This window comes from Aulonocara sp. 'chitande type north' Nkhata Bay, linkage group LG3 (assembly GCF_057382095.1).
Source record: "Aulonocara sp. 'chitande type north' Nkhata Bay isolate Kocher_YH1m ecotype deep benthic linkage group LG3, A_spYH_male_GT1.1, whole genome shotgun sequence".
Taxonomy (NCBI): domain Eukaryota; kingdom Metazoa; phylum Chordata; class Actinopteri; order Cichliformes; family Cichlidae; genus Aulonocara; species Aulonocara sp. 'chitande type north' Nkhata Bay.
The window spans coordinates 60980743-61003407 of record NC_141346.1 but is presented as its reverse complement, the minus strand read 5'-3'; the positions used below and the strand labels follow the sequence as shown (position 1 = coordinate 61003407).

General features: G+C 41.0%; 1 protein-coding gene across 1 annotated transcript; it reads right to left on the bottom strand.

Moving 5' to 3' along the window:
• Positions 1 to 1498: 1498 nt before the first annotated feature.
• LOC147336430 (protein NLRC3-like) lies at positions 1499 to 12210 on the bottom strand. The gene is made up of 4 exons (XM_086287097.1): positions 11927 to 12210; positions 10015 to 11785; positions 4888 to 5064; positions 1499 to 1694 (listed from the first exon to the last, which is right to left on the bottom strand). The coding sequence occupies exons 1-4, from the start codon at positions 12132 to 12134 to the stop codon at positions 1499 to 1501; spliced, it is 2352 nt and encodes a 783-aa protein (XP_086143223.1). The 5' UTR covers positions 12135 to 12210.
• Between the last annotated feature and the right edge of the window lie 10455 nt (positions 12211 to 22665).

The window sequence follows — 22665 nt, the reverse complement described above, 5'->3', positions numbered from 1 at the left end:
CATTGATTTCAATGAAGAGCTTTGTGATTGTAGCAAAGGGCTGGTAGCTCTGAGAGTCCCACTGATGAGGTGTTTGTGTGGAAATCTCTTAGTGGGACCAAAGAGAGAAAAAGCCCTGGTCCTGATGCTTTGGGAGGGAAATGATTGAAGTGTGCTGTGAGGAACTGACTGGGAGATTTTCACACATTTTCCAGTCCTCCTTGGAACAACAGGAAGTTCCCAGCATATGGAAACAAAGGTTAAGTGTCCTATGGCACTCAGTGATGATGGTGCTGTGGCCCCACCACCTCCACCTCTTTGTAAAGGAACTAACTGTAATCTGAAGCTTCAAATGGAACTAAGACTTCCTCCACTAGGTGGCAGTGTCTGATGAGAAAGTGTTAGTGGAGCTGGCCTGGAGTCAGAAACAGGAAGATGCAGGATTTGGGCTGAAATGGGGAAAAGTGGTTCGCACTAGTGCCTTAAAGCAAGAAGGTTGTAGGTTGAAGCTTGTTGGCCTTTCTGTGGAGGTTGGATGTTCTCCCACAGTCCAATGAAATGCTGCTTAGGTTCATTGGTGCTTCTAAATTGGCTGTAGGTGTGGATGTGAGAGAGTGCTTCTCTGTCTCTCTCTGTTGGCCCTGTGATGGACTGCTCACCTGTGCAGGTGGACCACGCCTCTTGCCCTATGACAGCTAGGGCACAGGCTGCAGCCCTGTGAGCCTAAGCTGAATAAACAGTTAGCAAAAATGATCCATAGATGGCCTGAAATCCCCCAGTTAGCAGTTTGGTAGATAGGTATGACATGCTAATCCCATCCAGCAGCTGTATTCTACCTGTAAGCTGATCCCTGCTGAGCCAAAGCACTTTTTCATATACAAATTACAACCTTTAATAGAAACCTATTGGTCAGCATCTTATTAGCCTGCTGTTAGCTTCATTCCACAGAAAACTGAGAGAAACTAACAGAGTTGATAAAGAATAAAGAGAAATGTGCTGATTTAAAGCCTTTGAAGTGCTTCAGATGATCTCTGTCCACTTCTGTCCACTCATTCATTCATGTAAGCTTTCTAATGCAGCTTTGATCTTCACAGTCTGCTTCATGAAACTCATTCTAACCCTGAATGTCAGAGTGTTCCTCCTTCTCTTTCCCATCATTCATGCTGGCAGTGGAGGAGATTTGGATGTTGGACTGTGTTTTGGATGATGTGTGTATGTTTGTGTTGGACTGCTGTCTGTAAAGCAAACGCACATTTTGCTTTGGATTTCAGTGTCAGACAGACTTTAAGGTGGAATGAAGAGTTGGAGAGTTTCACAGTGAATTATCCAGTGGAGGATTTTTCTTCTTCTTTGAAGGTTTGAAATGTGAACATTGTTCTGCTGCAGTCAATGGACTAAACCAGAGAAGAAGAAAACAGACTTTACCATGAAGATCCTCAGTGTGGATCAGTATAATATCAGCCTGATGTCTGCAGTTTAGTGTCAGCACAACTTTCACATCATATTCATCTCAGCACAACTAAAACATGCTGACTGACCTCAGAGTTTCAAGTCCACATCCTGGACTCTCCAGGAAACCACACAGATGCTTCACTCCTGAATCCTGCAGCTTGTTGTTGTAGCTCAGGTCCAGCTCTCTCAGATGGGAGGGGTTGGACTTCAGTGCTGCTGCCAGATAATCACAGCTGATCTCTGACAAACCACAGTCCATCAATCTGTATAAAGAATGAAAGATGTAAGTTTATTAGACAAAGTGTGAGCTTGAAATCATTCAGTGTTTCATCATCTGTTCAGAGCTGAAGAAGGTTCAGAATGTAGAAGTTTAGAAAATGGAAACTCCAAACAGCTGACAGAGTTCATACGCCTTTGTCAGGGTCAAATTCAAGCAAGACCATGTGAAAATTAAAACACATCATCCTAGGTGAACTTAAACACCTTTGTTCCCCTTTTGTTAAGACATAGAAAAGTACACCACACAAAAATACTGCAAAAGGAAACGGTCGCCTTATATACATAGTGTATAAACTCAAAATGCACATTTCACTTCAAATTAAGATTAAGGCTTTGAACAGATCACATAGTTCAGTTCAACATATAAGACTTTAAGAATGCACAAGCATCTACTTAAAATCTATTTAATTTATCATCCATGATATTATTTTGTACAATTCCAATGTATTTTGTTCATCTCCCTTAAATAAACAGGCAGTCTTAAAGTATGAAATATTCATATACAAACACATATAAATGTGTGTACTGTCTCAGTGGCTGATAGTACCCCACAGGCCTCAGTGTGAGCTTGAAGACATTTATAATGTTTAAGTAGTTTAATGTGCAGGTGCTGACGATAAACACATTTTGAATGAAAGCCGGGGAACTTTGGTAGCACAGAAACAAGTGGCTATTCTTTGTGACTATATGGATCACTCACAATACCATTATTTCACACAAAGGCACCAAATTAATACTCAAAAAAGCTGCAGCAATACACACAAATATAAACAGTACTTGGTGACAACTTTGCTTTTAGCCTTTAACCCTTCTTGACTACTTTTGATGTGGCCTCTATATTTTACCTTTAAAAACAGTTTATCTTGCCAATCTGTTATTTTCTCATTTTGACCAACTGTATCAGCACAATTTATCTAAATTCAGACAAAATTTAAAATACAAGTAGAAAGTGATATTTTGACTGTAAAAACCACACACATGTTTAACGAATCATCTTCATAACTTGAAATGCAAATAGAGATTGTACATTTTTAAAAATACGCACACGTTTTGCAAACAACAAAGTTATATGGTACTATTTACCAAAAAATGCAGCCAAGGCTCAGACGTTTTTCATATAATCATTTCAAACTATTTACAGAACAATCAGGTGTCAAACAATAGTTTGTGTCACTCTAACACATATGAGAACAGCACAGGGATAAACCTGCAGGTCTGACAGCAGGTGTGTCACTCAGCGTTTACACTGCAATCTGCCTTTGTTGGCTTTAAGGCAGCAACTGTGACGATCACTAGTAGAACTGACACACAAAACAAAACAACAGCTACACACTAAATACACAAGACAACAAACTAACTTGAGACCAAACACGGTAAACGTCACAAATCTCTCACGTATCAAAACTCTCTCTCTCTTTCGCTCACTCGCTCTCTCTTGCCGGTCACTCCTAAAACTTCCCCCTTTTGCTAAACAACCAAATGTCATGTTTCCATATCATTTTTGATTGGTCGACATGGTACATTTTCCCACCTATAGGGCTTTGGAGCGTGATGTCACGGGAGATGGGCCACGCCCCCTTCCGCCATGACAGTAGGCCAGCCAAAGGATACCATTTCAGCTATGGATCGTACGTGTTGTGTTGTCGGTTGCAACGTTAGATCACACGATCGTGAAGGCAAGAAGCTGGATAACGGGCTCTCTTTTCATCGTTTTCCATCCTGGAGGCAACGTGAGGGATCCCATGTATCCGATATTACTAAACAAAGACGTCAGGCTTGGATTGCAGCGGTGAGACGAGCGGATATCGAGTTCTCTGCAATCCCCAGCTTTTTGTTGGTTTGCTCACGGCATTTTCTTTCCGGTGAGTTCTAAATTAATTCATATCACTCTTGAAAGGCTTTTAGTGTTATTTTCAACGTGCTGAGGTCATAGATAATGAGATAAAACATGCTAATGTGTGATGCTGCAGAACCACATCATGTCGACTGAGTAGCTTATGATTTGGCATTATTGCAGGCAAACCAGCATATGAAATGGATGTAACAAATCCAGACTGGGCACCAACACTGCACATGGGGCATGACGACATACCTGTATCAGACTCGGACCGGCACTCAAGGCGTACGCAACGGAAGCGAAAAAGAGCATCCATCGGAGGTAAACAACCCCCCCCCCCTCTAAAAACATACTAAATTGCTATCACTGTACACTAATCCGCACATAACTTCCAGATGAATCACACACCTGTCATTGGAATATTGGTGTACATTTACCTTATGTCTAATTTTATCTTACAGGCTTTCGTTATGCAGCTGCAGAGTCTGAAGGTGTGCCCCGTGCAGAAGTGATTGATGAAGATCTGACAGAAGACCAACAGCAAAATCACAATGTCATGGAGGCAGTGGACAGCAGTTGTGTTGGACAAGTGGAGGTTGAGGTAGCAGCTGCAAATGTGGATATACTGAAGAAATGTAAACCTTTTAAAATGATGACAGATTACAAACTCTCAGCTGTGTCTGTAATCAAACCTCTGTAACTTTGCTTCACTTCAGCAGCATCAGCTCATGTTCACATGTTGATTCATGGTTTGCTTCAGTTTTTGATGGACTGCAGAATATTTTGAAGGTTATCTGCTATAAAAAGCCAGAACAGGAAAATCTGCTTCATGTGTTTCTGTTTGATCCTCAGTGACTTTGACACAAAGGCCTCTGCTGTGATGATCACACCTCTGATCAAGTCTCACAGTGTCAGCTTTGTTTTTATACATATGGATATGTGCTGATAAATGATCAGAGTTATAATATTTCCCACTGTCTGCTGTGTGCCGTGACCTTTGACCTGCTAAAGACAGTCAGCTGTGGATTATTCATTGTTGTGTCTGATACTTAGAACTGTGAGGAAGAACACTACACAGTTAATCAGGGTCCCCTCTCTCTGAATCAGGGAAGGTGGGCAGGCCGCGTGTGGGCCGCGGGCCATACGTTGAGTCTCACTGTTTGAAATGTGAACATTGTTCTGCTGCAGTCAATGGACTAAACCAGAGAAGAAGAAAACAGACTTTACCATGAAGATCCTCAGTGTGGATCAGTATAATATCAGCCTGATGTCTGCAGTTTAGTGTCAGCACAACTTTCACATCATATTCATCTCAGCACAACTAAAACATGCTGACTGACCTCAGAGTTTCAAGTCCACATCCTGGACTCTCCAGGAAACCACACAGATGCTTCACTCCTGAATCCTGCAGCTTGTTGTTGGAGCTCAGGTCCAGCTGTCTCAGATGGGAGGGGTTGGACTTCAGTGCTGCTGCCAGATAATCACAGCTGATCTCTGACAAACCACAGTCCATCAATCTGTATAAAGAATGAAAGATGTAAGTTTATTAGACAAAGTGTGAGCTTGAAATCATTCAGTGTTTCATCATCTGTTCAGAGCTGAAGAAGGTTCAGAATGTAGAAGTTTAGAAAATGGAAACTCCAAACAGCTGAAGCCAACAGGAAGCAGCTTCAAACAAACACAACAAGAGAAAAAACTTTGAATGTTTCACATTAAAGTCGTACATTTATCATAAAAACAGGACAAAGACTTGAAAAAGTCGTGTTTTTCCTTCCAGGAACCACAAGGCTTCACTTTTAAAGGTGAAGTGTGAAAGAAATGGACATATTTGAAGTCCAACACCTTTTTCCAGTCACATTATTAAAGCAGACAAACTACAAGCTCATTTTCATTCCAACAAGTCATCTTCTGACCTGGACTAACAACACTGGTCTCTATGTGCAGCTGGCTGTGAGACCAGTGCTCAGGGAGCGTCTACAAAGTGCAACACTGAAAGAACATCACACACTCATTTGCTTCCATCATCCAACCTGAAGAGGAAACAGAGACGCCTCCCCTTCAAAGTAAAAGCTGCTCCTTTTGGACACAGTATCAAAGAAAGTCTACAGTATAACATAGAAAAGACAGAACAAAGTTTTGGTTGTTTTAAATTGTGCAGAAATGAAACTACACTAAGCTCAATTATGTGACAGACATTTCATCCCATGTCAGTTTGGCCTCATCCTGGGCCGGATTATCCAGCACACACTCTGACCACAGGCCCAGGGGCCACGCACAGCTGGGCTCCATCCAAGAGACAGGAAACAAACCAACACAATAATAAAAAGCACCATGTGATCTTCTTACATCTTCAAGACAAACATAGTAAAAACATGAGCATATTTGTTTCCTGATAAAATGATGTGACAGGTAGAACAGAGTAAAGTGGTGGTGTTACAGCCTTTCTCCCCTCTGCTGCCGAGGCTGTTAGTCTCTCCCAAACTCAGCTACAGGACTTCCAAATGAATGAAAGCAGCAGAAGTGGCTTTACAAATGAAAGAGGAAGAGGAGAAGAAGAGGAGAGGGAGGCCACCCTGACCATCACTCCAGCTGAAAACATCACACTTCCATTAAAGTTGGTGAGGAAATGTTGAGCAGGATGAGCTGCTGGCTAATCTGGAGGCTGTAGCAGCAGCTCACAGTCACAGTGGATTTCCACTCATGAAAAAGCTCTGGCTGCTTCATTTCTCGTCTCATATCAGAGACTTTAATGCTTCACTGAAGCTGTACTGTGATGCTTCCATATTCCAGTGAGGCCTCCATAATGATTTCAGCTGTTCTGTACACACACTGTGTGCCCTGTATGGCTCAAAGTCTCTGCAGCCTGTTTTTATCTGCTATCATCAGATCTTCATCATCCTCATTCACATCCCTCACACACTCTACAGCCTCATCAGCACTGACTTCATCTTCACTGACTGATGGAGCACAACATGAACCTGTGGAGGCTGAAACACTGTCCTGTCAAACATCTCCCCGTCACCACTCCACTTCTGTCAGCCTTTAAATGAACCCTGCTCAAGTCTGTCACTTCTGTTTGGAGCCAAAAGAGCTTAAAGATTATGCCACTACATTCTTGTCTAGAAAATATTAAAGTGTATTTGGTGACACACAAAAAAGGGTAAAAGTATAGTTTGGGTCCACACATGTCCAAACCCTGGTGTGTAGGCCTACTTAGTATTGAGAAAAGCCCACTAAAAGAACGCCCACCAGACCAAAGCAATGGTGTTGACTTGATCAGCATTAACCCCGCCCCCTGACTTTGATGGGTGAAGCTGACAAATAAAATGTATTTATGAACAACGATGCAGGGCCAGGAGTAGCAACGTGAATTAAATAAATACATCATTAAATAATTCATTAAATGTGTCAGTAAAATAATTAAAATAGAAAACAAACCAACAAAATATGTAATTAACTAATTTGAATTGTACATAAATACATAATGAATTATTTTAAATGAAATTAACTGATAATTAATTATCAATATATTTTTTTAAATTAATTATATACATTTTTAATTAATCACTGAAATAAATAATTCATTAGTGATGTATTTATTTAATACAACCCAGGGCTCTCAAAATTTCAAAATCCCTGGTAGCCCTTCGGGCAGGGACTCTTCAGTTTTTGGTAGCCCAAAATAAATGTAAGTAGCCCGAATAAAAAAAGAGAGCAATTTTTTGATTGATGTTTTGTTTCCTGTTTTGTTTCCTTTACAATATTATACATTAAAGTATAATATTGTAAAGGAAACAAAACATTAATCAAAAAATTGTTGAAAAACAAATTACAACATTGTATAAAAATTACAATCATCAACTCAAATACTTGGCTCTAATTGAACAGAAATTTCTATGAACTTGTAAGAACTGTAGGACATGAATCAGTCTGTGTCAGATCCTGACTTTGAAATTTCCACTGAAGTCACGGGTAAGAGACAAGTGGAACCAAGATCTAGGCCATTTGCTTTTTGAAGTTTGCAAAGACTGCAAAATTTTGCCAGTGGTAGTTCACTCTTTGCAACATAGTAGCTGTTCTAAACAGATTTTTCAGGTTTATTTTTAGTATGTTATTTGCAATTGGTGTTTGTTCTGGGAAAGATATTGCAGACTGAGCAATAATGCATTTCTTGCATTTCTCATGGGTTCTAATGGGGGCCTTTCTTAAAATGACTGGTCCCAGTAACAAAGGCGCTTGTCGACTCAGAAATCGAGAGAAAACCAACAACACACCCGGCAGAACATTATGTTATTTACACGGGTGCACATAAGTGCTCCGCATGTGCGCATTCGCTGTCAAAATAAAAGACGCGCACCAGATAAGAAGTTGCAAGGCGCGTTTGCGTCCATATAAAAAGCACTGTTTTTGTCCGCTAGAGTGGGATTTTCACAGCACATTCCGCACCACATCTCTGTGCGTTCATCATTTGTTTGAAGCCAGCTCACCTCCTGCAACCACTTTTCTGAGAATACGCGCTTCTTTTGTGGTTCGGACTCCTTCTGACATTTCTTTGGAGGTGGAGGAACACCAAAGTAATTGCTTAAAGGAGCTTCTTCGACATCTTTAAGAGTTCTAAACAAATGTCTGTCCTCCTCCAGAAAATCTTATGTATGCAAACACGCGTTGCAACTTCATATCTTGTGCGCGTTTTTTATTTTGACAGCGAATGCGCACCTGCGGACCACTTATGTGCAGCCCTGGTTATTTAGCTCATCATATTGCAGCCACAGAAATTCTTTTGTCCATGAAACCAGAAAGCTGCACTTTCTTTTTGCCTTATAGTCTGATTTGTCATAACTTTTCCGTTTTGTGGTAAGCTTTTCTTTGGCTGTCACTTCTTCACCCTGACCTCTCTTATTTGGCTCAGCAGAACTAAAATATATATCCTGCTGCTTTTACATACACACACATAACGGTCAGCGATTCTCTGCTCAATCAACCTCTCACATGTTTAAGCTTGCTGCGGGAGATTTCACTTGTCATGTTTGCATAGTAAGCTAACGATTGATAAGACGATGTCAGAGGAATTGGTGCGCAAATTATCATCACTCACCAATCAGTACTGTCGCTCTCTATACACAGTTCGCGCGATTGCAAAGTGAAAGCAAAAAACAAGCGCAAATTCAAACGCGATTTCAATATGTCACATATTGACAGTGGCTCACCGATGCCAATGACATAATTACCCAGCTACATTTCTGAAAGAATGCAAAAGCATTGGCATATATTTTTCCTTCCTACAATAGCCCGACGGGCAGGGCAGAGATAGATTTTGGTAGCCCGACTGGAAAAATCGCTAGCCCCGGGACGTCGGGCTAGCGATTTTGCGAGCCCTGCAACCATAAAATTATTGCTAGTTTAATCAAAATAAATTTAAGACATCAATATTAAAGGTTAAATTATGATAATGAATACATGCAACTATAACTGATGACGTAAGAATTTGGATTTTTTAAGCTAAAGCGAAGGTGCTGACTCACTTGGCATGTTAGGCTACGTTCACTCTGCAGGTCTTAATGCTCAATTCCGATTTTTTGATCAAATCCGATTTTTTTATCTGCTCGTTCACACTACAAATAAAATGCGACAGCAAACGCGCTCTAGTGTGAACGCTCAAAGCGGCCCGCATGCGCAAAAGAAGATGTCACACACAACGTGCTCTGTTTAGACCCAGAGCAAACAATATTGTTTGACAGATGGCCCTTAATATAAAGACTTCGGACTTTACGTTTCCCAATTTTTGCTTTAAGTTATTTTGTTATTTACATAATAATGTAGATAACCTAATAATGATCCTTATTGCTGTTTTAGAGGAGCGGTGCTTCAAAGGATAGCTGCAGATTTCTGTCAGAATCTGCAGATTATACAGTACAAATAAAAAGTTCACGTTTCTCCAACGCTGTCTTCCCAACAGTTTCACTGACATCTACACGGGATGGCCAGGAAGCGTTTGCGATGTCTTATCGGGCGCTGATAATTGGCGTCTGTCTTGTGTTGGTGACGTAAAAGACGGATTTAATGCGACTTGACCGTTCAAACAGCAGTCGCTTTCTAAAACATCGGATATGTATCGGATTCAGTACCACATACGAAAGTGACCCAGATCGGATTTGAAAATATCGGATTTACGCCGTTCACACTGTCATAGCATGATCGGATATGGGTCGCATAGGGTCAAAAAAAATCGGATTTGATGCGCTTTCGCCTGCAGTGTGAACGTAGCCTTACTCTCAAATCCTCCCTAATAACAAGAACATAATTACACTTTAGCCACAAGAGGGCAGCAGCATTAATACAAGTCACGTGTATATAAAGGTACAGTGATTATATTACAGTGATTTTGACAAAAACAAAACAGAAGTTCATGGCAGTGTGTTTTTCATAACATACCAACCAAATTAAATAATAAAAACTTTATAACTTACAGAACTTTTTTAGAGCCTTTGACCACTGGCAGCAGCCTCAGAAGAGCCTCCTCTGAAGCAGAGTATTTATTCAGGTCAAACACGTCCAGATCTTTTTCTGATGACAGTAAGATGAAGACCAGAGCTGACCACTGAGCAGGAGACAGTTTATCTGTGGAGAGACGTCCTGAACTCAGGGACTGTTGGATCTCCTCCAGTAGAGAACGATCATTCAGTTCATTCAGACAGTGGAACAGATTGATGCTTTTCTCTGCAGACAGATTCTCACTGAGCTTCTCCTTGATGTACTGAACTGCTTCTTGATTGGTCTTTGAGCTACTTCCTGTTTGTGTCATGAGGCCTTGCAAACGAGTTTGATTAGTCTTCAGACCCAAGAGAAAACGAAGGAACAAGTCCAGGTGTCCATTGGGGCTCTGTAAGGCCTTGTCCACAGCACACTGGTAGAAGTATTTCTCTGTCTGAGAGCTTGTTTGTTGCTCTTCCAGCAGATTGAGTCCAGAGTTGATGAAGGTCAGGTGGACATGAAGAGCAGCCAGAAACTCCTGAACACTGAGATGAACAAAGCAGAACACCTTGTTCTGGTACAGTTGTTTCTCCTCTTTAAAGATCTGTGTGAACACTCCTGAGTACACTGAGGCTGCTCTGATATCGATGCCACACTCTGTCAGGTCTGGTTCATAGAAGATCAGGTTTCCTTTCTGCAGCTGATCAAAAGCCAGTTTTCCCAGTGACTCAATCATCTTCCTGCTCTCTGGACTCCAGTGTGGATCTGTCTCAGCTCCTCCATCATATTTGATCCTCTTGACTTTGGCCTGAACCACCAGGAAGTGGATGTACATCTCAGTCAGGGTGTTGGGCAGCTCTCCTCCCTCTCTGGTTTCCAGCACATCCTCCAGAACTGTAGCAGTGATCCAGCAGAAGACTGGGATGTGACACATGATGTGGAGGCTTCGAGCTTTCTTGATGTGGGAGATGATCCTGCTGGCCTGCTCCTCATCTCTGAATCTCTTCCTGAAGTACTCCTCCTTCTGTGGGTCAGTGAACCCTCTGACCTCTGTCACCATGTCAACACACTGAGGAGGGATCTGATTGGCTGCTGCAGGTCGTGTTGTTATCCAAAGGCGAGCAGAAGGGAGCAGATTCCCTCTGATGAGGTTTGTCAGCAGCTCATCCAATGAGGTGGACTTTCTTGTTTCAGTCAGGATTTTAGTTTTGTTGAAGTCCAAATTAAGTCGACACTCATCCAGACCATCAAGTATGAACACAACCTGGAAGTCTTCAAGCCTGCAGATTCCTGATTCGTTAGTTTGATTAAAGAAGTGATGAACAAGTTCCACCAAGCTGAACTTTTCCTCTTTCAGCACATTCAGCTCTCTGAAAGTGAATGGAAATATGAACTGGATGTCCTGGTTGGCTTTGTCTTCAGCCCAGTCCAGGCTGTATTTCTGTGTTAAGACTGTTTTCCCAATGCCAGCCACTCCCTTTGTCAGCACTGTTCTGATTGGTTCGTCTCTTCCAGGTGAGGCTTTAAAGATGTCTTCTTGTCTGATTGTTGTTTCTGGTCTGTCTGGTTTCCTGGATGCTGTTTCAATCTGTCTGACCTCATGTTCATCATTGACCTCTGCAGTCCCTCCCTCTGTGATGTAGAGCTCTGTGTAGATCTGGTTCAGGAGGGTTGGGCTTCCTGCTTTAGCGATGCCCTCAAACACACACTCGAACTTCTTCTTCAGTTGGGCTTTAAGTTCTCGTTTACAGAGTGGAGCAAATATTTCTGAAGGTAAGAAATTCAGAAACAAATATTATATAATAAATATCATAGCCTTTCAGTACCCTGAAAGGATGAATGTCTATTGGTCCATTTCTTGAGCTATTAGGAAAGATCAATATTCAGTCTTTAGAGAAATTCTCTTACTGCTCTGCAGATGGTCAGCCATCTCATGCTGCTTAAGTCTCCTCAAGAAGTGGAGTGTGATCTTCAGAAATGCTTCTCTGCAGCTCTTTCTTTCATCTTCATCCTCTCCTTCAAACATCTCCTCATCCTCCATCTGGCTCTTTAAAGTTTCTGGGTGATCTGGACTCAGAAGCTTCTGGATCTTCTTCAGCTCGTTCTTCACAAACATGGTGATGTTGTCCTCCAGCCGCTGGAAAAGAAGACTATATGAATTACCCAGTGGTAAATGGACTGGTTCTTATATAGCTCTCTTTGATACTCTGTGCACACAAAGCATTTATACAATATGCCTCATTCAACCAAGCACATTGTTCTATGCTTAAATACTTTCTTTCACACTCTGATGGATGCATCAGAGGGCAGCTTGGGTTTAGTACGTTACCCAGTACATTTGCCAGCCAGGGTTTGATTCACAAACCTAACTAGTAGCTGACCTGCTCACCTCCTGAGCTACAGTCACCCCAATCTGACTGAAATCATGGAGCCCAAACTCTGATGTATGTTGGACACACTGACAATCCTCTGGTCCACAAAGTGCAGCATAGAGGTGACTGAAAAGAACAAATGTAAACGTAGTACTACAAACCATAACCACAGAGTCCAGGTGTGTTTGATGTTGCTGTGCAGACTGACCAGTGGAAACCTCTGCTCTCTGCTGGTCCACTCTGTGGAGGAGTAATGTATAATTAGCTCATGTTATGTCTGTCCACACACAGACACAAGCTAAAGGTCCATGAAGTGATGTTTGGATGGGTTCAGTCAATCAGATGACTGTCATGGTGAAGCTTTGCTAGTCCTGCTGATCCCACTGAGAATTAACAACTCAGTTTCCAGATGTCTGTAGTTTTCTGCTCAGTTTCTTTAGTCCCAACAGCTCTTACCATCTCCTGCATAAAGCTTTCCCTCCATGCTCAGATGCCCTGGAAGAAGGTGCTCTCTTTATATCAGTGACTGGTTTAAAGGGACAACTTGCAGTGCTCGCCAAACTTTGTGTCAGCAAAAGTAGTTCTAATGTTTCTTACATTTATTACATTTTTACATTTTTACACACACAAATCAATGAACGCAAAAACATGAACTTTCCAGATATTTTGTTTTACAATGTTACAAAACTCAGTTCACAACTACACAGTCTGATTTACAAGTACAAAATATTTATGACCACAGTTTGAGCCGATGTATGTCCCGAGTCTGTGGACTCAGTGGTTTTGTTTTGATTGTTATTGTCTTTTGTTACAATTTCATTCTGATTAAGATTTTCTAGTTCTGAGGTTTTGGTTTCTGTGTTCCCTCTGTACTGTGTTAGTATTGTGTCTCTGTGTTCACTTCCTGTTTTATTTTGACAGTGCCATGTCCTATGTTAGTGTGTCTACTTTTGCTTCCCCTTGTCTGGTTATGTCCAATGAATCCTGCTGTGTCTCCCTTTTCTCATTCCCTGATGGCTCTTTTGTGTATATGAGCCCTTTGTTTTCTCCTGCTTGTTGCTGGTTCGTCTGTGTTGTCTCCCCGTGTCTCCGTTTAAGGTTTCAGGTTAGTTTTGTAGTTTTTTCAGTAGAGGTTATCTTAGCTTCTGCACAGGCCATCTCCACTGCACTTCACCGTTTCAATAAAGCTCACTCACTTCACAGCAGTGTCGGCATCTTGGGTCCTTTATTAAATTCAACATGGCTCGCCCCGCTAGCCGTGACATAAGATGTGAAAAAACAATATCCAAAAAACACGAGAGACAAACAGGAAATAGTTTTAAGGTGCAGGGCCAACAAACTGAGTCTAGCCATGAACTCAGAGTTGATTGAATTAGCATTTTGAATTGGCTGATCTGAGCAATCAAGTCTATGTTCACTTTGAGTTAAGATTATACGTGATTGATGTAAAAGAAAAAAGCCGTCATCAGCAACTGATTCTGATTTAGCAGGTTTTCAAATCTAAACGGTACCCATCCCTAGCTGGCTGTAGTTAAACCTTTACTTAAAAAGCATCCCTAGACCCAGCTGTCTTAGCTAATTATAGGCCAATCTCCAACCTGACAATCCTTGAAAGAGTAGTTGGGGGGCGACAATCAGAGGGGCAGTGTGATGATCTTAGGTTACAAACTACCGCAGTCAAGTCATTAAGGGAGACGGGATCAAACTGCTCTAAGACAGCTGAGCACACAGGAGAAAGACTCGGATCTGAGGCAGCAGTCGGCGAGACAAGAGCCCTAATAGATAGAAGCTTGTTGTTAAAAAATGCTAAAAAGAGTGACGCTGAAAAACTAGTTCATGCATTTATTACTTCCAGACTGGACGACTGTAATTCATTATTATCAGGAAGTCCTAAAAACTCCCTGAAAAGCCTTCAGTTAGTCCAAAATGCTGCAGCAAGAGTCCTGACAGGGACTAGAAAGAGAGCAGATTTCTCCTGTTTTGGCTTCCCTTCATTGGCTGCTCCTCACATACAAGGTCTTAAATAATCAGGCCCCATCTTATCTTAATGCTGCACCACAACACCTGATCTCTGGTTTCCTCACCTCTTCAATCCCACTTTAATACTTGACTAAACTCATTTTCCTGTTTAGGTGTTGAGGCAAAGCCGCCCATCTACAATGCAGGCAACAGCAAACGGAGCTATTTTTGATTCCCTTTGAGTTTTTTCTACTTTTGTGCTACAAAATGTTCAAGCTGATTAAATTCATTAGAATAAAAGTTCAGATAATTTTCTCATATTAATGTTGGAGGTAGAAATTCAGGTAACTTTGCACAAAAACTGGCAGAAATTTCCTTCAAAGATGGAGTTTTTACTTTAATACTGTGAGTACATTTCAGAGCCTGGACTCTTTTACCTTTACTTGAGTAAAGAAGTTGAATCATTATTTCAGCTTTAAGAGGGTATTTTAACACAAACATCAGTCCTTCTACTTAAGTATGTTTGACACTTTGTTTAATCATCATTTTTAATGATCAAATATAATTATGTTTGTTATTTGTGGATTTTAAATGTCCTTGACAGAGACAGATGATGATCATTATCCTGCACTGTGGTCTCAGGTTTGGTCGAGCTAGCACAAAGAATGGCTATGTTGAACTTCCTCCTGGGATCTACACTAAGAAGTGAGTCCAACATTAGCAGGGTCTCTTTCCTTTATCTGGATTCACTTTAGCATTCACAGTCACGTGAAGCTTGTTATTAACTCGATAAGTCAACCCAGGGTTTCAGCTGAGCGCTCACATGAAACACATGGTGTTGGCAGCATCTGATCAATCATATTCATGGAGACGTGTATCAGCAACAGAGCAGCTGAGTTTGCAGAAGGAAGTCAAACTAAACCACAGGAACAATATGAGGAGATTACACACATAATAAAGTACTAGCAGTAACACAGCTGCTGCAGACAAATCAGTCGTGTGATCGTGTGTGAGAGGAGAAGGACTGTAAAGGAGTTTGGTGTTAAAAGCTCTGTATGAATGTGGGAGACTTTGAAGGGCTTTAAAAAGGCCAATATAAAATAAAAGGCAGCAAAATTGCTGAGTGTGAAAGTCACCAGACTTATCAGAGCTCTGTGATTAAGACCTGTAAGAACACCTATTTGGCATTATATCAAACACACACGTATATTAAGCCTTTGTTTGAACTCTGGTTGAATTTGTTACTTTCAGACTGTGAAACATCACAGAGGCTGCAGCTGCAGATCTTTTATTCACCTGGAAATTTACTTTAAATGTTAGATGGAAAATGTATTGCTCAGTTTAACCAAAGTAAGAACAAGAATCCATAAACCTTCATAAAGACAAACATCTCCCAGAACATTGAGCTGCTGAAGTGTCACTGAAGGGAAAAACTATTTGTCCTCCTCCATCCAGCAACACCTGAAAGACCTGAGTGGAAGCTCCTCCCTACACTGTGTTTGAAGCAAAGCACAAAGGAGACACCTGCTGGAGCAGCTGGAGTCCTACAGACACTCAGCCTCTTCACTACACAAACACCTCCTACAACATCCACTCTTTCCACTCTGACTGCTGTGTTTGTGGAAACACTCCAACACACACCGCTTCACACCAACATAGAAATGTGTGAAAAAGAGCTGAGCTGATATCAAACATGAGGATTTATTCAGAAATACAGAGTCAGGAACAACATCTAGACACACATTACCTCTCAGCAGCAGAAGAACAGCCTTTAAAGTTTATATCAAAAACCTTCGACCTGTTGCTCTTTAAGGAAACACAGCTGGGTTCAGGTCCAGGCTCTGGATTAGTTTCAGGGTTTTGTCCAGCTGAGCCTGGTACGCCCCACAGCTCTGGGCTTTAAAACAACACACACAGAGGTATGAGTGTGAATAATGATGGAGCAGTGATGTGAGTGCTGAGCTGTGACATGGAGAAGAGTCATGGACAGTTAGAGATGGTCATCTCACCTCTGAGCTTTGGTCTGGCTCTCATGTTCCCCACACAGAGTGCTTTTAGAGGGAGGGACTCCCTCCTCTCTGTCCTCACACTGATCCATGCTGCTCAATTCACATCAGCTCACACACACTTTCTACCTTCACCTGCAGAGGAAACACAAATCATTCATGTGCACATAAACCAAAATCCTCCTTTCCATCATGTGTGCTGTCCAAATATCAGCTGAATGCAGTCAGACAGCAGTGTGAGGCACAGGAAGCTGCCATCAGCTGCTCTACTTCTACTCTCAGTCCACTAGATGGAGCCATGAAGCACACATGATGCATTCACTGACACACACTGATTCACTGTGACTGGAAGTTTAAGTACATTAAGCCTCCACTCATCTACATTGTGCTTACAACCCACTGCCCCCCATCTCCCACCCCCATCAACCTCCTGGGGCCAGGAATGACTGGAACTGAATTGGAAACGGGCGTAATCAAACATAAATCTGTTATTCTTATCCATAGGTGTTAAACTCTGGCCCGCGGGCCAAATTTGGCCCGCAGCCTAATTACATTTGGCCCGCGAAGCCAATACTAAATTATTATTAGAGCTGGCCTACTGGTATTATACAGCTAATATATATATTGTTTAGTATTAAGCTTTGCTTGTTCCATATTCAGTTTTTCAGCAAAACTTGTTTGAGTCCATAAGAAAAGATTCATTCTTAAATCTGGAGGAAGATTTTTTTTTTCAGTAAATATTAACGTTAGCCCGCGACCTTGTTCCAGTTTTGAATTTTGGCCCACTGTGTATTTGAGTTTGACACCCCTGTTCTTATCCAACCTGTCTGCCTGGACACAGTTTGCTGACCGATCATGGAGCCTATGATTCGCTTTGACAACAACTTCATGAATGTGGAAATGAAACTGAGTGTCAGCTGAGTGTCGAGCAGAAGAGGAATCAGAGAAAAGTGACAGAGCTGCTGACTTTACAAAGAAAACTAAAACCATGTTGAAGAGATTAAACAGATAATACAATCTAACAACAACAACACAGCTGCTGCTGCAGACAAAACACATGTATGAGTGTGTGACAGGAAAAGCACTGAACAGAAGTTTACTATTAAAAATGCAGCATGTTATAAAAAGTTTGGTCAGTGAGACTGAAAAATGGCTGCATGAGTTACTATTGTGAACAAACCCCTATACGAACCCTGATATTACCTGAATAAGATCAAATCCTGATACGTAGTGCAGACCTTGGTAAGAGATACGGTCCAACTGGAATATAAACCGTTGGTGTGTTTAATCCAGTCAGTCTCTGAGTAACTCCACTCCTCTGCTTTCTGTTGGAAGAGACAAAAGTTTGTAGCACGATCCTTTTCCTCAGAGGCCTGTGTTGGATTTATATTACATCTAAGATAAAAAATAATTCACAAAGTCTGCTCTGTCCTCCTGTCCTCCCTGCAGTCTCTGTGAGCTCCGCAGAGTGATTATAAAGACCCGGAGCTCAGAGTTTCTCCAACACCGTGGTCAAGTGTGAGCCACGCCTGCCACCCGTTATCTGCCAAACTTGAGCTTCAACGCTAAGTTTTACAGTAGTGCTGCTTCTTATCCCTTTTTGCTGATCACACACATAACAACACACATGATTTTCAGGAAGTTAACAGAAATAAAGCCACAGTGTCATTTGTTTTTCACTCAAGTTGTCTTTTCTTCTTAATTTTTCTGGTAATGCTTCTTCATTCATGATTCATTCAAATCTAAAATAACTTCAAAAAATGTAAAATATTTCTGAAAATCATCTTTTATAGTTGAAATTCAGTTGTCATTTGGCTCAGCTGCTCTTTCATGCATCCATAGTTTCACCTCAAACTGCTGCTTGAGACACGAGAAATTAAAGAACAACTCTGTTCAAACGGAGAAACTTTGAAGGAACTCAATAATGTCATTTAAATGGTTTCAGGTAGGTGTATGAAGGTTCTGTATTCAATCATATATGATAGTTGACATGAAATTCTGAATTCATCTTCTTGGACATCCACACTGCATAATTCTGTAGAAATGAAATTAGTCATTTCTAATCAATTTCAACATCAAATATCATAACATTGCATCAAAATGCGTAAAAATGATTCTTGATAGCTGACCTTAAAGTCTCTGTGCATTCTTCCTCTGGGTTACCTTCTCTATATATTTGCAGTTTAACCACCAAAAGCTGCAAGGTTTCAGAGAAATAAAAGGAACTTTCTACTCAAATTTAATAAGATTAATTTAATAAACAATAGAAAAAAAACTTTGACAGTTGTCATAAAATTCTTAACAAACTCCTCTTCTGTTTGTAGCTCAGGAGTTAGAGCAAGTCACGAAGTAACTGGAAGGTTGGTTGTTTGATACGAGATACTAACCCCAAGATAGAAAACTCTTCTGCACAGGAAAAGTCCTTGAATGAGTCATTTGTATGAAGCACTTTGAATGCTCAGAGTAGAAAAGCACCATATCAGAACCAGCCTCACCCACTTGTGATGGGTGGGTGGCTGTGGCTCAGGTGGTAGAGCAGATCAGCTGCTGATTGGAAGGTTGGTGGCTCGAACCTTGGCTTCCCCAGCCTGCATGCCAAATATCCTTGGGCAAGATACTAACCCCAAGTTGCCCTCTGATGATTAGTTTGCACTTGTGTTTAGAAGTGCTTGTGTGAATGAGGCCTGTTGTATAGAGCACTTTGAGAACTCCAGGAGAGTAGAAAAGCACTATATAAGAATCAGTCCATTTACTACATGTCCGCAAAGTTTCATCTCCAACCACTGCAATACTATTTGTTAGGATCGCTGTTCCCTCCAGGTACTCCGGCTTCCTCCCACCGTCCAAAGACATGCAGCTTGTGGGGATATTTAGTTGGATAATCCAAATTGCCACTAGGTGTGAATGTGCGAGTGAATGTGAGTGCGAATCGTTGTCTATCCCTGTGTGTTGGCCCTGCGACAGACTGGCGACCTGTCCAGGGTGTACCCCGCCTCTCGCCCTATGACAGCTGGGATAGGCTCCAGCGCCCCCGCGACCCTGAAAAGGAGAAGCGGAAGCTGATGGAGGATCGCTGTTTTTTTCCTCAGGGTTTTGTGATGCCTTTTTGTTTTTGAGAGTCTTTTGTGTTTTAGTTTGGCTCTTTGTATATAAGGATGGTTAATAGTTTGCTTTAGGATTTACTATATCCCATGTACCCTGTTTTCATATTGTAGTTTGTCTTCTTGGTTTTGTAACACTAAATATCTGCTTTTGTGATCCCTTTCTGTACTTCAGTTATGTCCCTTTGTCTGTCTTGTCTCTCTGTTTGTCATTGTCTGATTTCCCCATCTGTCATGTTTCCCATTCACTTATATTTTCCTTTCTGTTTTCTACATGTCTGCGTATGTCTCTGTGTATCATTTCCTCTTTTTTATCGTCTCGTGTCTTGTGAACTTAGCTTTGAGTTTTACTTCCCCCATTTGGTTAATGATTTGTTCCCATCAGTGTCTAAGTCTCGTCTGCATTTATCTAGCTCATGTTCCCCTGTCCAGTCTGTTCTCCTCTATGTAATTTAAGCCTTGTTCTCCATGTTTTCCTGTTTTATTGTTTTAACTGTTGCTTCCTGTGACTATTGTAGTTTTCTCCTGCATCATGTCTCTCACCCGTTGCCTCTCGTCTCATTATCCAGTGTGTATTTATTGTCCCCGTCTTCTTGTGTACTTTGTGCTTTCCTTGCTCTGTGTTCCCATGGTTTTGGGGGCGGTGGTGTGGGATTGATTAAGGAAATGGTTGGGTTAATAGGAATGACCAAAATGAGAAAAATAAATCGATCTTCAATAAGAGAAAGGATTCTAAGAAGGAATATTTTTGATGGATCAGAATTATATAATGAAATATGAACAAAATCTTTTGTTAATCATTGTTTATTAACTGAACCTTGTTGAATTTGAGTAGAACTGTTTTTTAATTTGGCAGAAACACGGCAGCAGTTTGAAATGAAACTATCCAGGCTGTAGAGTAGACGAGCAAAATCAAGAATCCACTGAGATTTTCATGACAATAACTAAGAAGGATTTCTTAAATGAATTGTTGATACGCTGTTATGATAATCCACTGAGCTTATTGAATTTGGGGAGAAATGTCCTTTAATGTGCAATCACACAGTGGGCTGAGATGAAACTGCACACAGTGTGGGTGTCCCAGAAGAGGAATCAGTTAGAAATTTAGTGTCAGCTAGTAAGCAAGAATTTAAAAAATATTTTTACAGATATCAAATTTGTTCTGTTATATAAAACTCTAATTTATACTAGTCAGGTGGATCATCAACAATCATCAATCAGTGCAGTACCAGCAAAATTCAGACAGACACACAAACACACACATGCACAATTTTACTGTCTTAACACAGTATCATAAATCTAATTAGAATATGCTATAGTCCTTTAAATACCAATTTAAATATATTTCAAAAATATATTACAGCTTTTTTCAGTCTGTTGAACAAAAATCCCCAAAGAAGAAGAAGCACTACCATAAAACTTTGTGTAAAAGTGCAAGAAAGTTTAAGAGGCTTACAAATGACGGCTCACATAACTGCGGTGTTACAAGTCAACCTCGTTCATATCTGTCATCATGAACAATGCTATGGTTTGTGCTGGAGCGAAGCTGCACACAGCTGATATTATCAGAAAAAAATACATACTGATTCGATTACCTTCACACGCAGATTCACACAAAGACGACCAGCTGCATCAGCGAAGTTTAGAAGACAGACAGTGAAACTTAAAAAAGGAAACAGACAGATTTGTGGGAATGCTGGGGCTGGGGAACATTAGTAATTAGAAACACAAAATGTTTCTAAGCATTTGTAAATGTTTGTTGGAGGGTTTAGAGGAGCTGAATCATTTGTGTGAAAGTTAAAGTCAAACACACTCTTAGTAGAGAGAGACTGTGTCTGCAGATCAAACAGGTCTCACTGTGATGTCCCTTTAGTCAGACTCTGTCTCTGCTACATTAATGACTGAAAGTTGTCACGTTCTTATTTAGTTAATACTCTTTAAACCAGGTGTACACTTTTAGTTTAATACATTATAGATTCTCTGATGAAGAAATACGGTATATATATGTAACCTGATGAAGCGGTATCTAAAATGTTTTTATGTTTGACATACCAAGACTGTTTCACACTGCAGGAGTTGCAGATGATAAAACAAAGACTGTAAAGCGAAGCAGCTTGTTTGCTGTTTATCACTGCCTGTCCATTAGTCAAATTAATATTACTTTTATCAAAAATAATTTCCCGTCTGTATTTGGTCTTCCTCCATAGTCGCCATAGTCACATCATTGTGTTTTGTTGATGTTTCCCCTCCTTGTGATTCATTCAGTGTCCCCATGTCGGTCCCTGTGTGTCGAGCCGTGTCTCTTAGTTTGTATCCTGTTTTATTTGGAAAGTCTCGTGTCCTGTGTTCAGTGTGTTCAGTTTTGCTTTCTCCTGTCTCATCACATCTAATTTGTCCCTGCTGTGTCCTCATGTGTTTCCACTTCCCTTATCATCCCTCTGTGTATATATTGTGTGACTTTCCTTTTGTTCATTGTCCCTACATTGTTTAGTTTCACGTTAGCCATGGCATCATTATGTTCATTTCAGTCAGCTGTTCCCCCGTGTGTTTCCACTTCCCCTGATCACCTCCTGTCTGTATTTAAGTCCTCTGTCTTTCTTTATTCAGTGTCAGGTCGTCTGCGTTGCCTCCCTTCAGGTCTTATCACAGTTGATTCAAAGTTATCACAGTTTTGTCACAGTCAGTTAGTTTTCCTAGTTTGGTTTCAGTTTAGTTTTTGCCACTGCTCATGATGCTTTCATTTTGTATTCACGTTTATAGCCTAAATAAACAGCTTGCCTTTTTTTTCAAAACTTAGTTCTGCCTCCTTCCCTGTCTGCACTTGGGTCCACTTCATCATAACACTGGTGTACCCCACCATGACAGTTATGTCCAAGTTTTCCATGTTCCCAGTGTTTAGTTTCCCCACTTTAGTCTTGGTTAGTTTTCCTTTAGTTTGCTCCTGCCTTTTGTTTTGTTTTGCTCACCAGCCTTGAATAAACGGTTCGCTTTTGGTTAAACTTTTGTTTCCACGCGTCTGCTTCTGGGTCCACACTTCAACCTCCACATAGTCCACAGCCCACACTGTGGTTGGGGTCAGGTCACAGAGTTTTGGACTTTAACTGGCATTTTATGCAAGGTTTCATTATTTTCCTGGAATTTACTTCCCATGTTTTGCTGGCTGTGTGTTATGACTCTGGAAATTATTCTAAAAAATATTAATTTGTGAT

Bases quoted from the DNA above. Each gene is read 5' to 3' on its own strand.
- LOC147336430 (XM_086287097.1), bottom strand. From the start codon at position 12,134: ATGTTTGTGAAGAACGAGCTGAAGAAGATCCAGAAGCTTCTGAGTCCA. The intron at 5,065-10,014 runs GTAAGTTATAAA...TTCTTTATACAG, and splicing joins AAAGGCTCTAAAAAAGTTCT to ATTGATGGACTGTGGTTTGT. The intron at 1,695-4,887 runs GTCAGTCAGCAT...TTCTTTATACAG, and splicing joins TGTGGACTTGAAACTCTGAG to ATTGATGGACTGTGGTTTGT.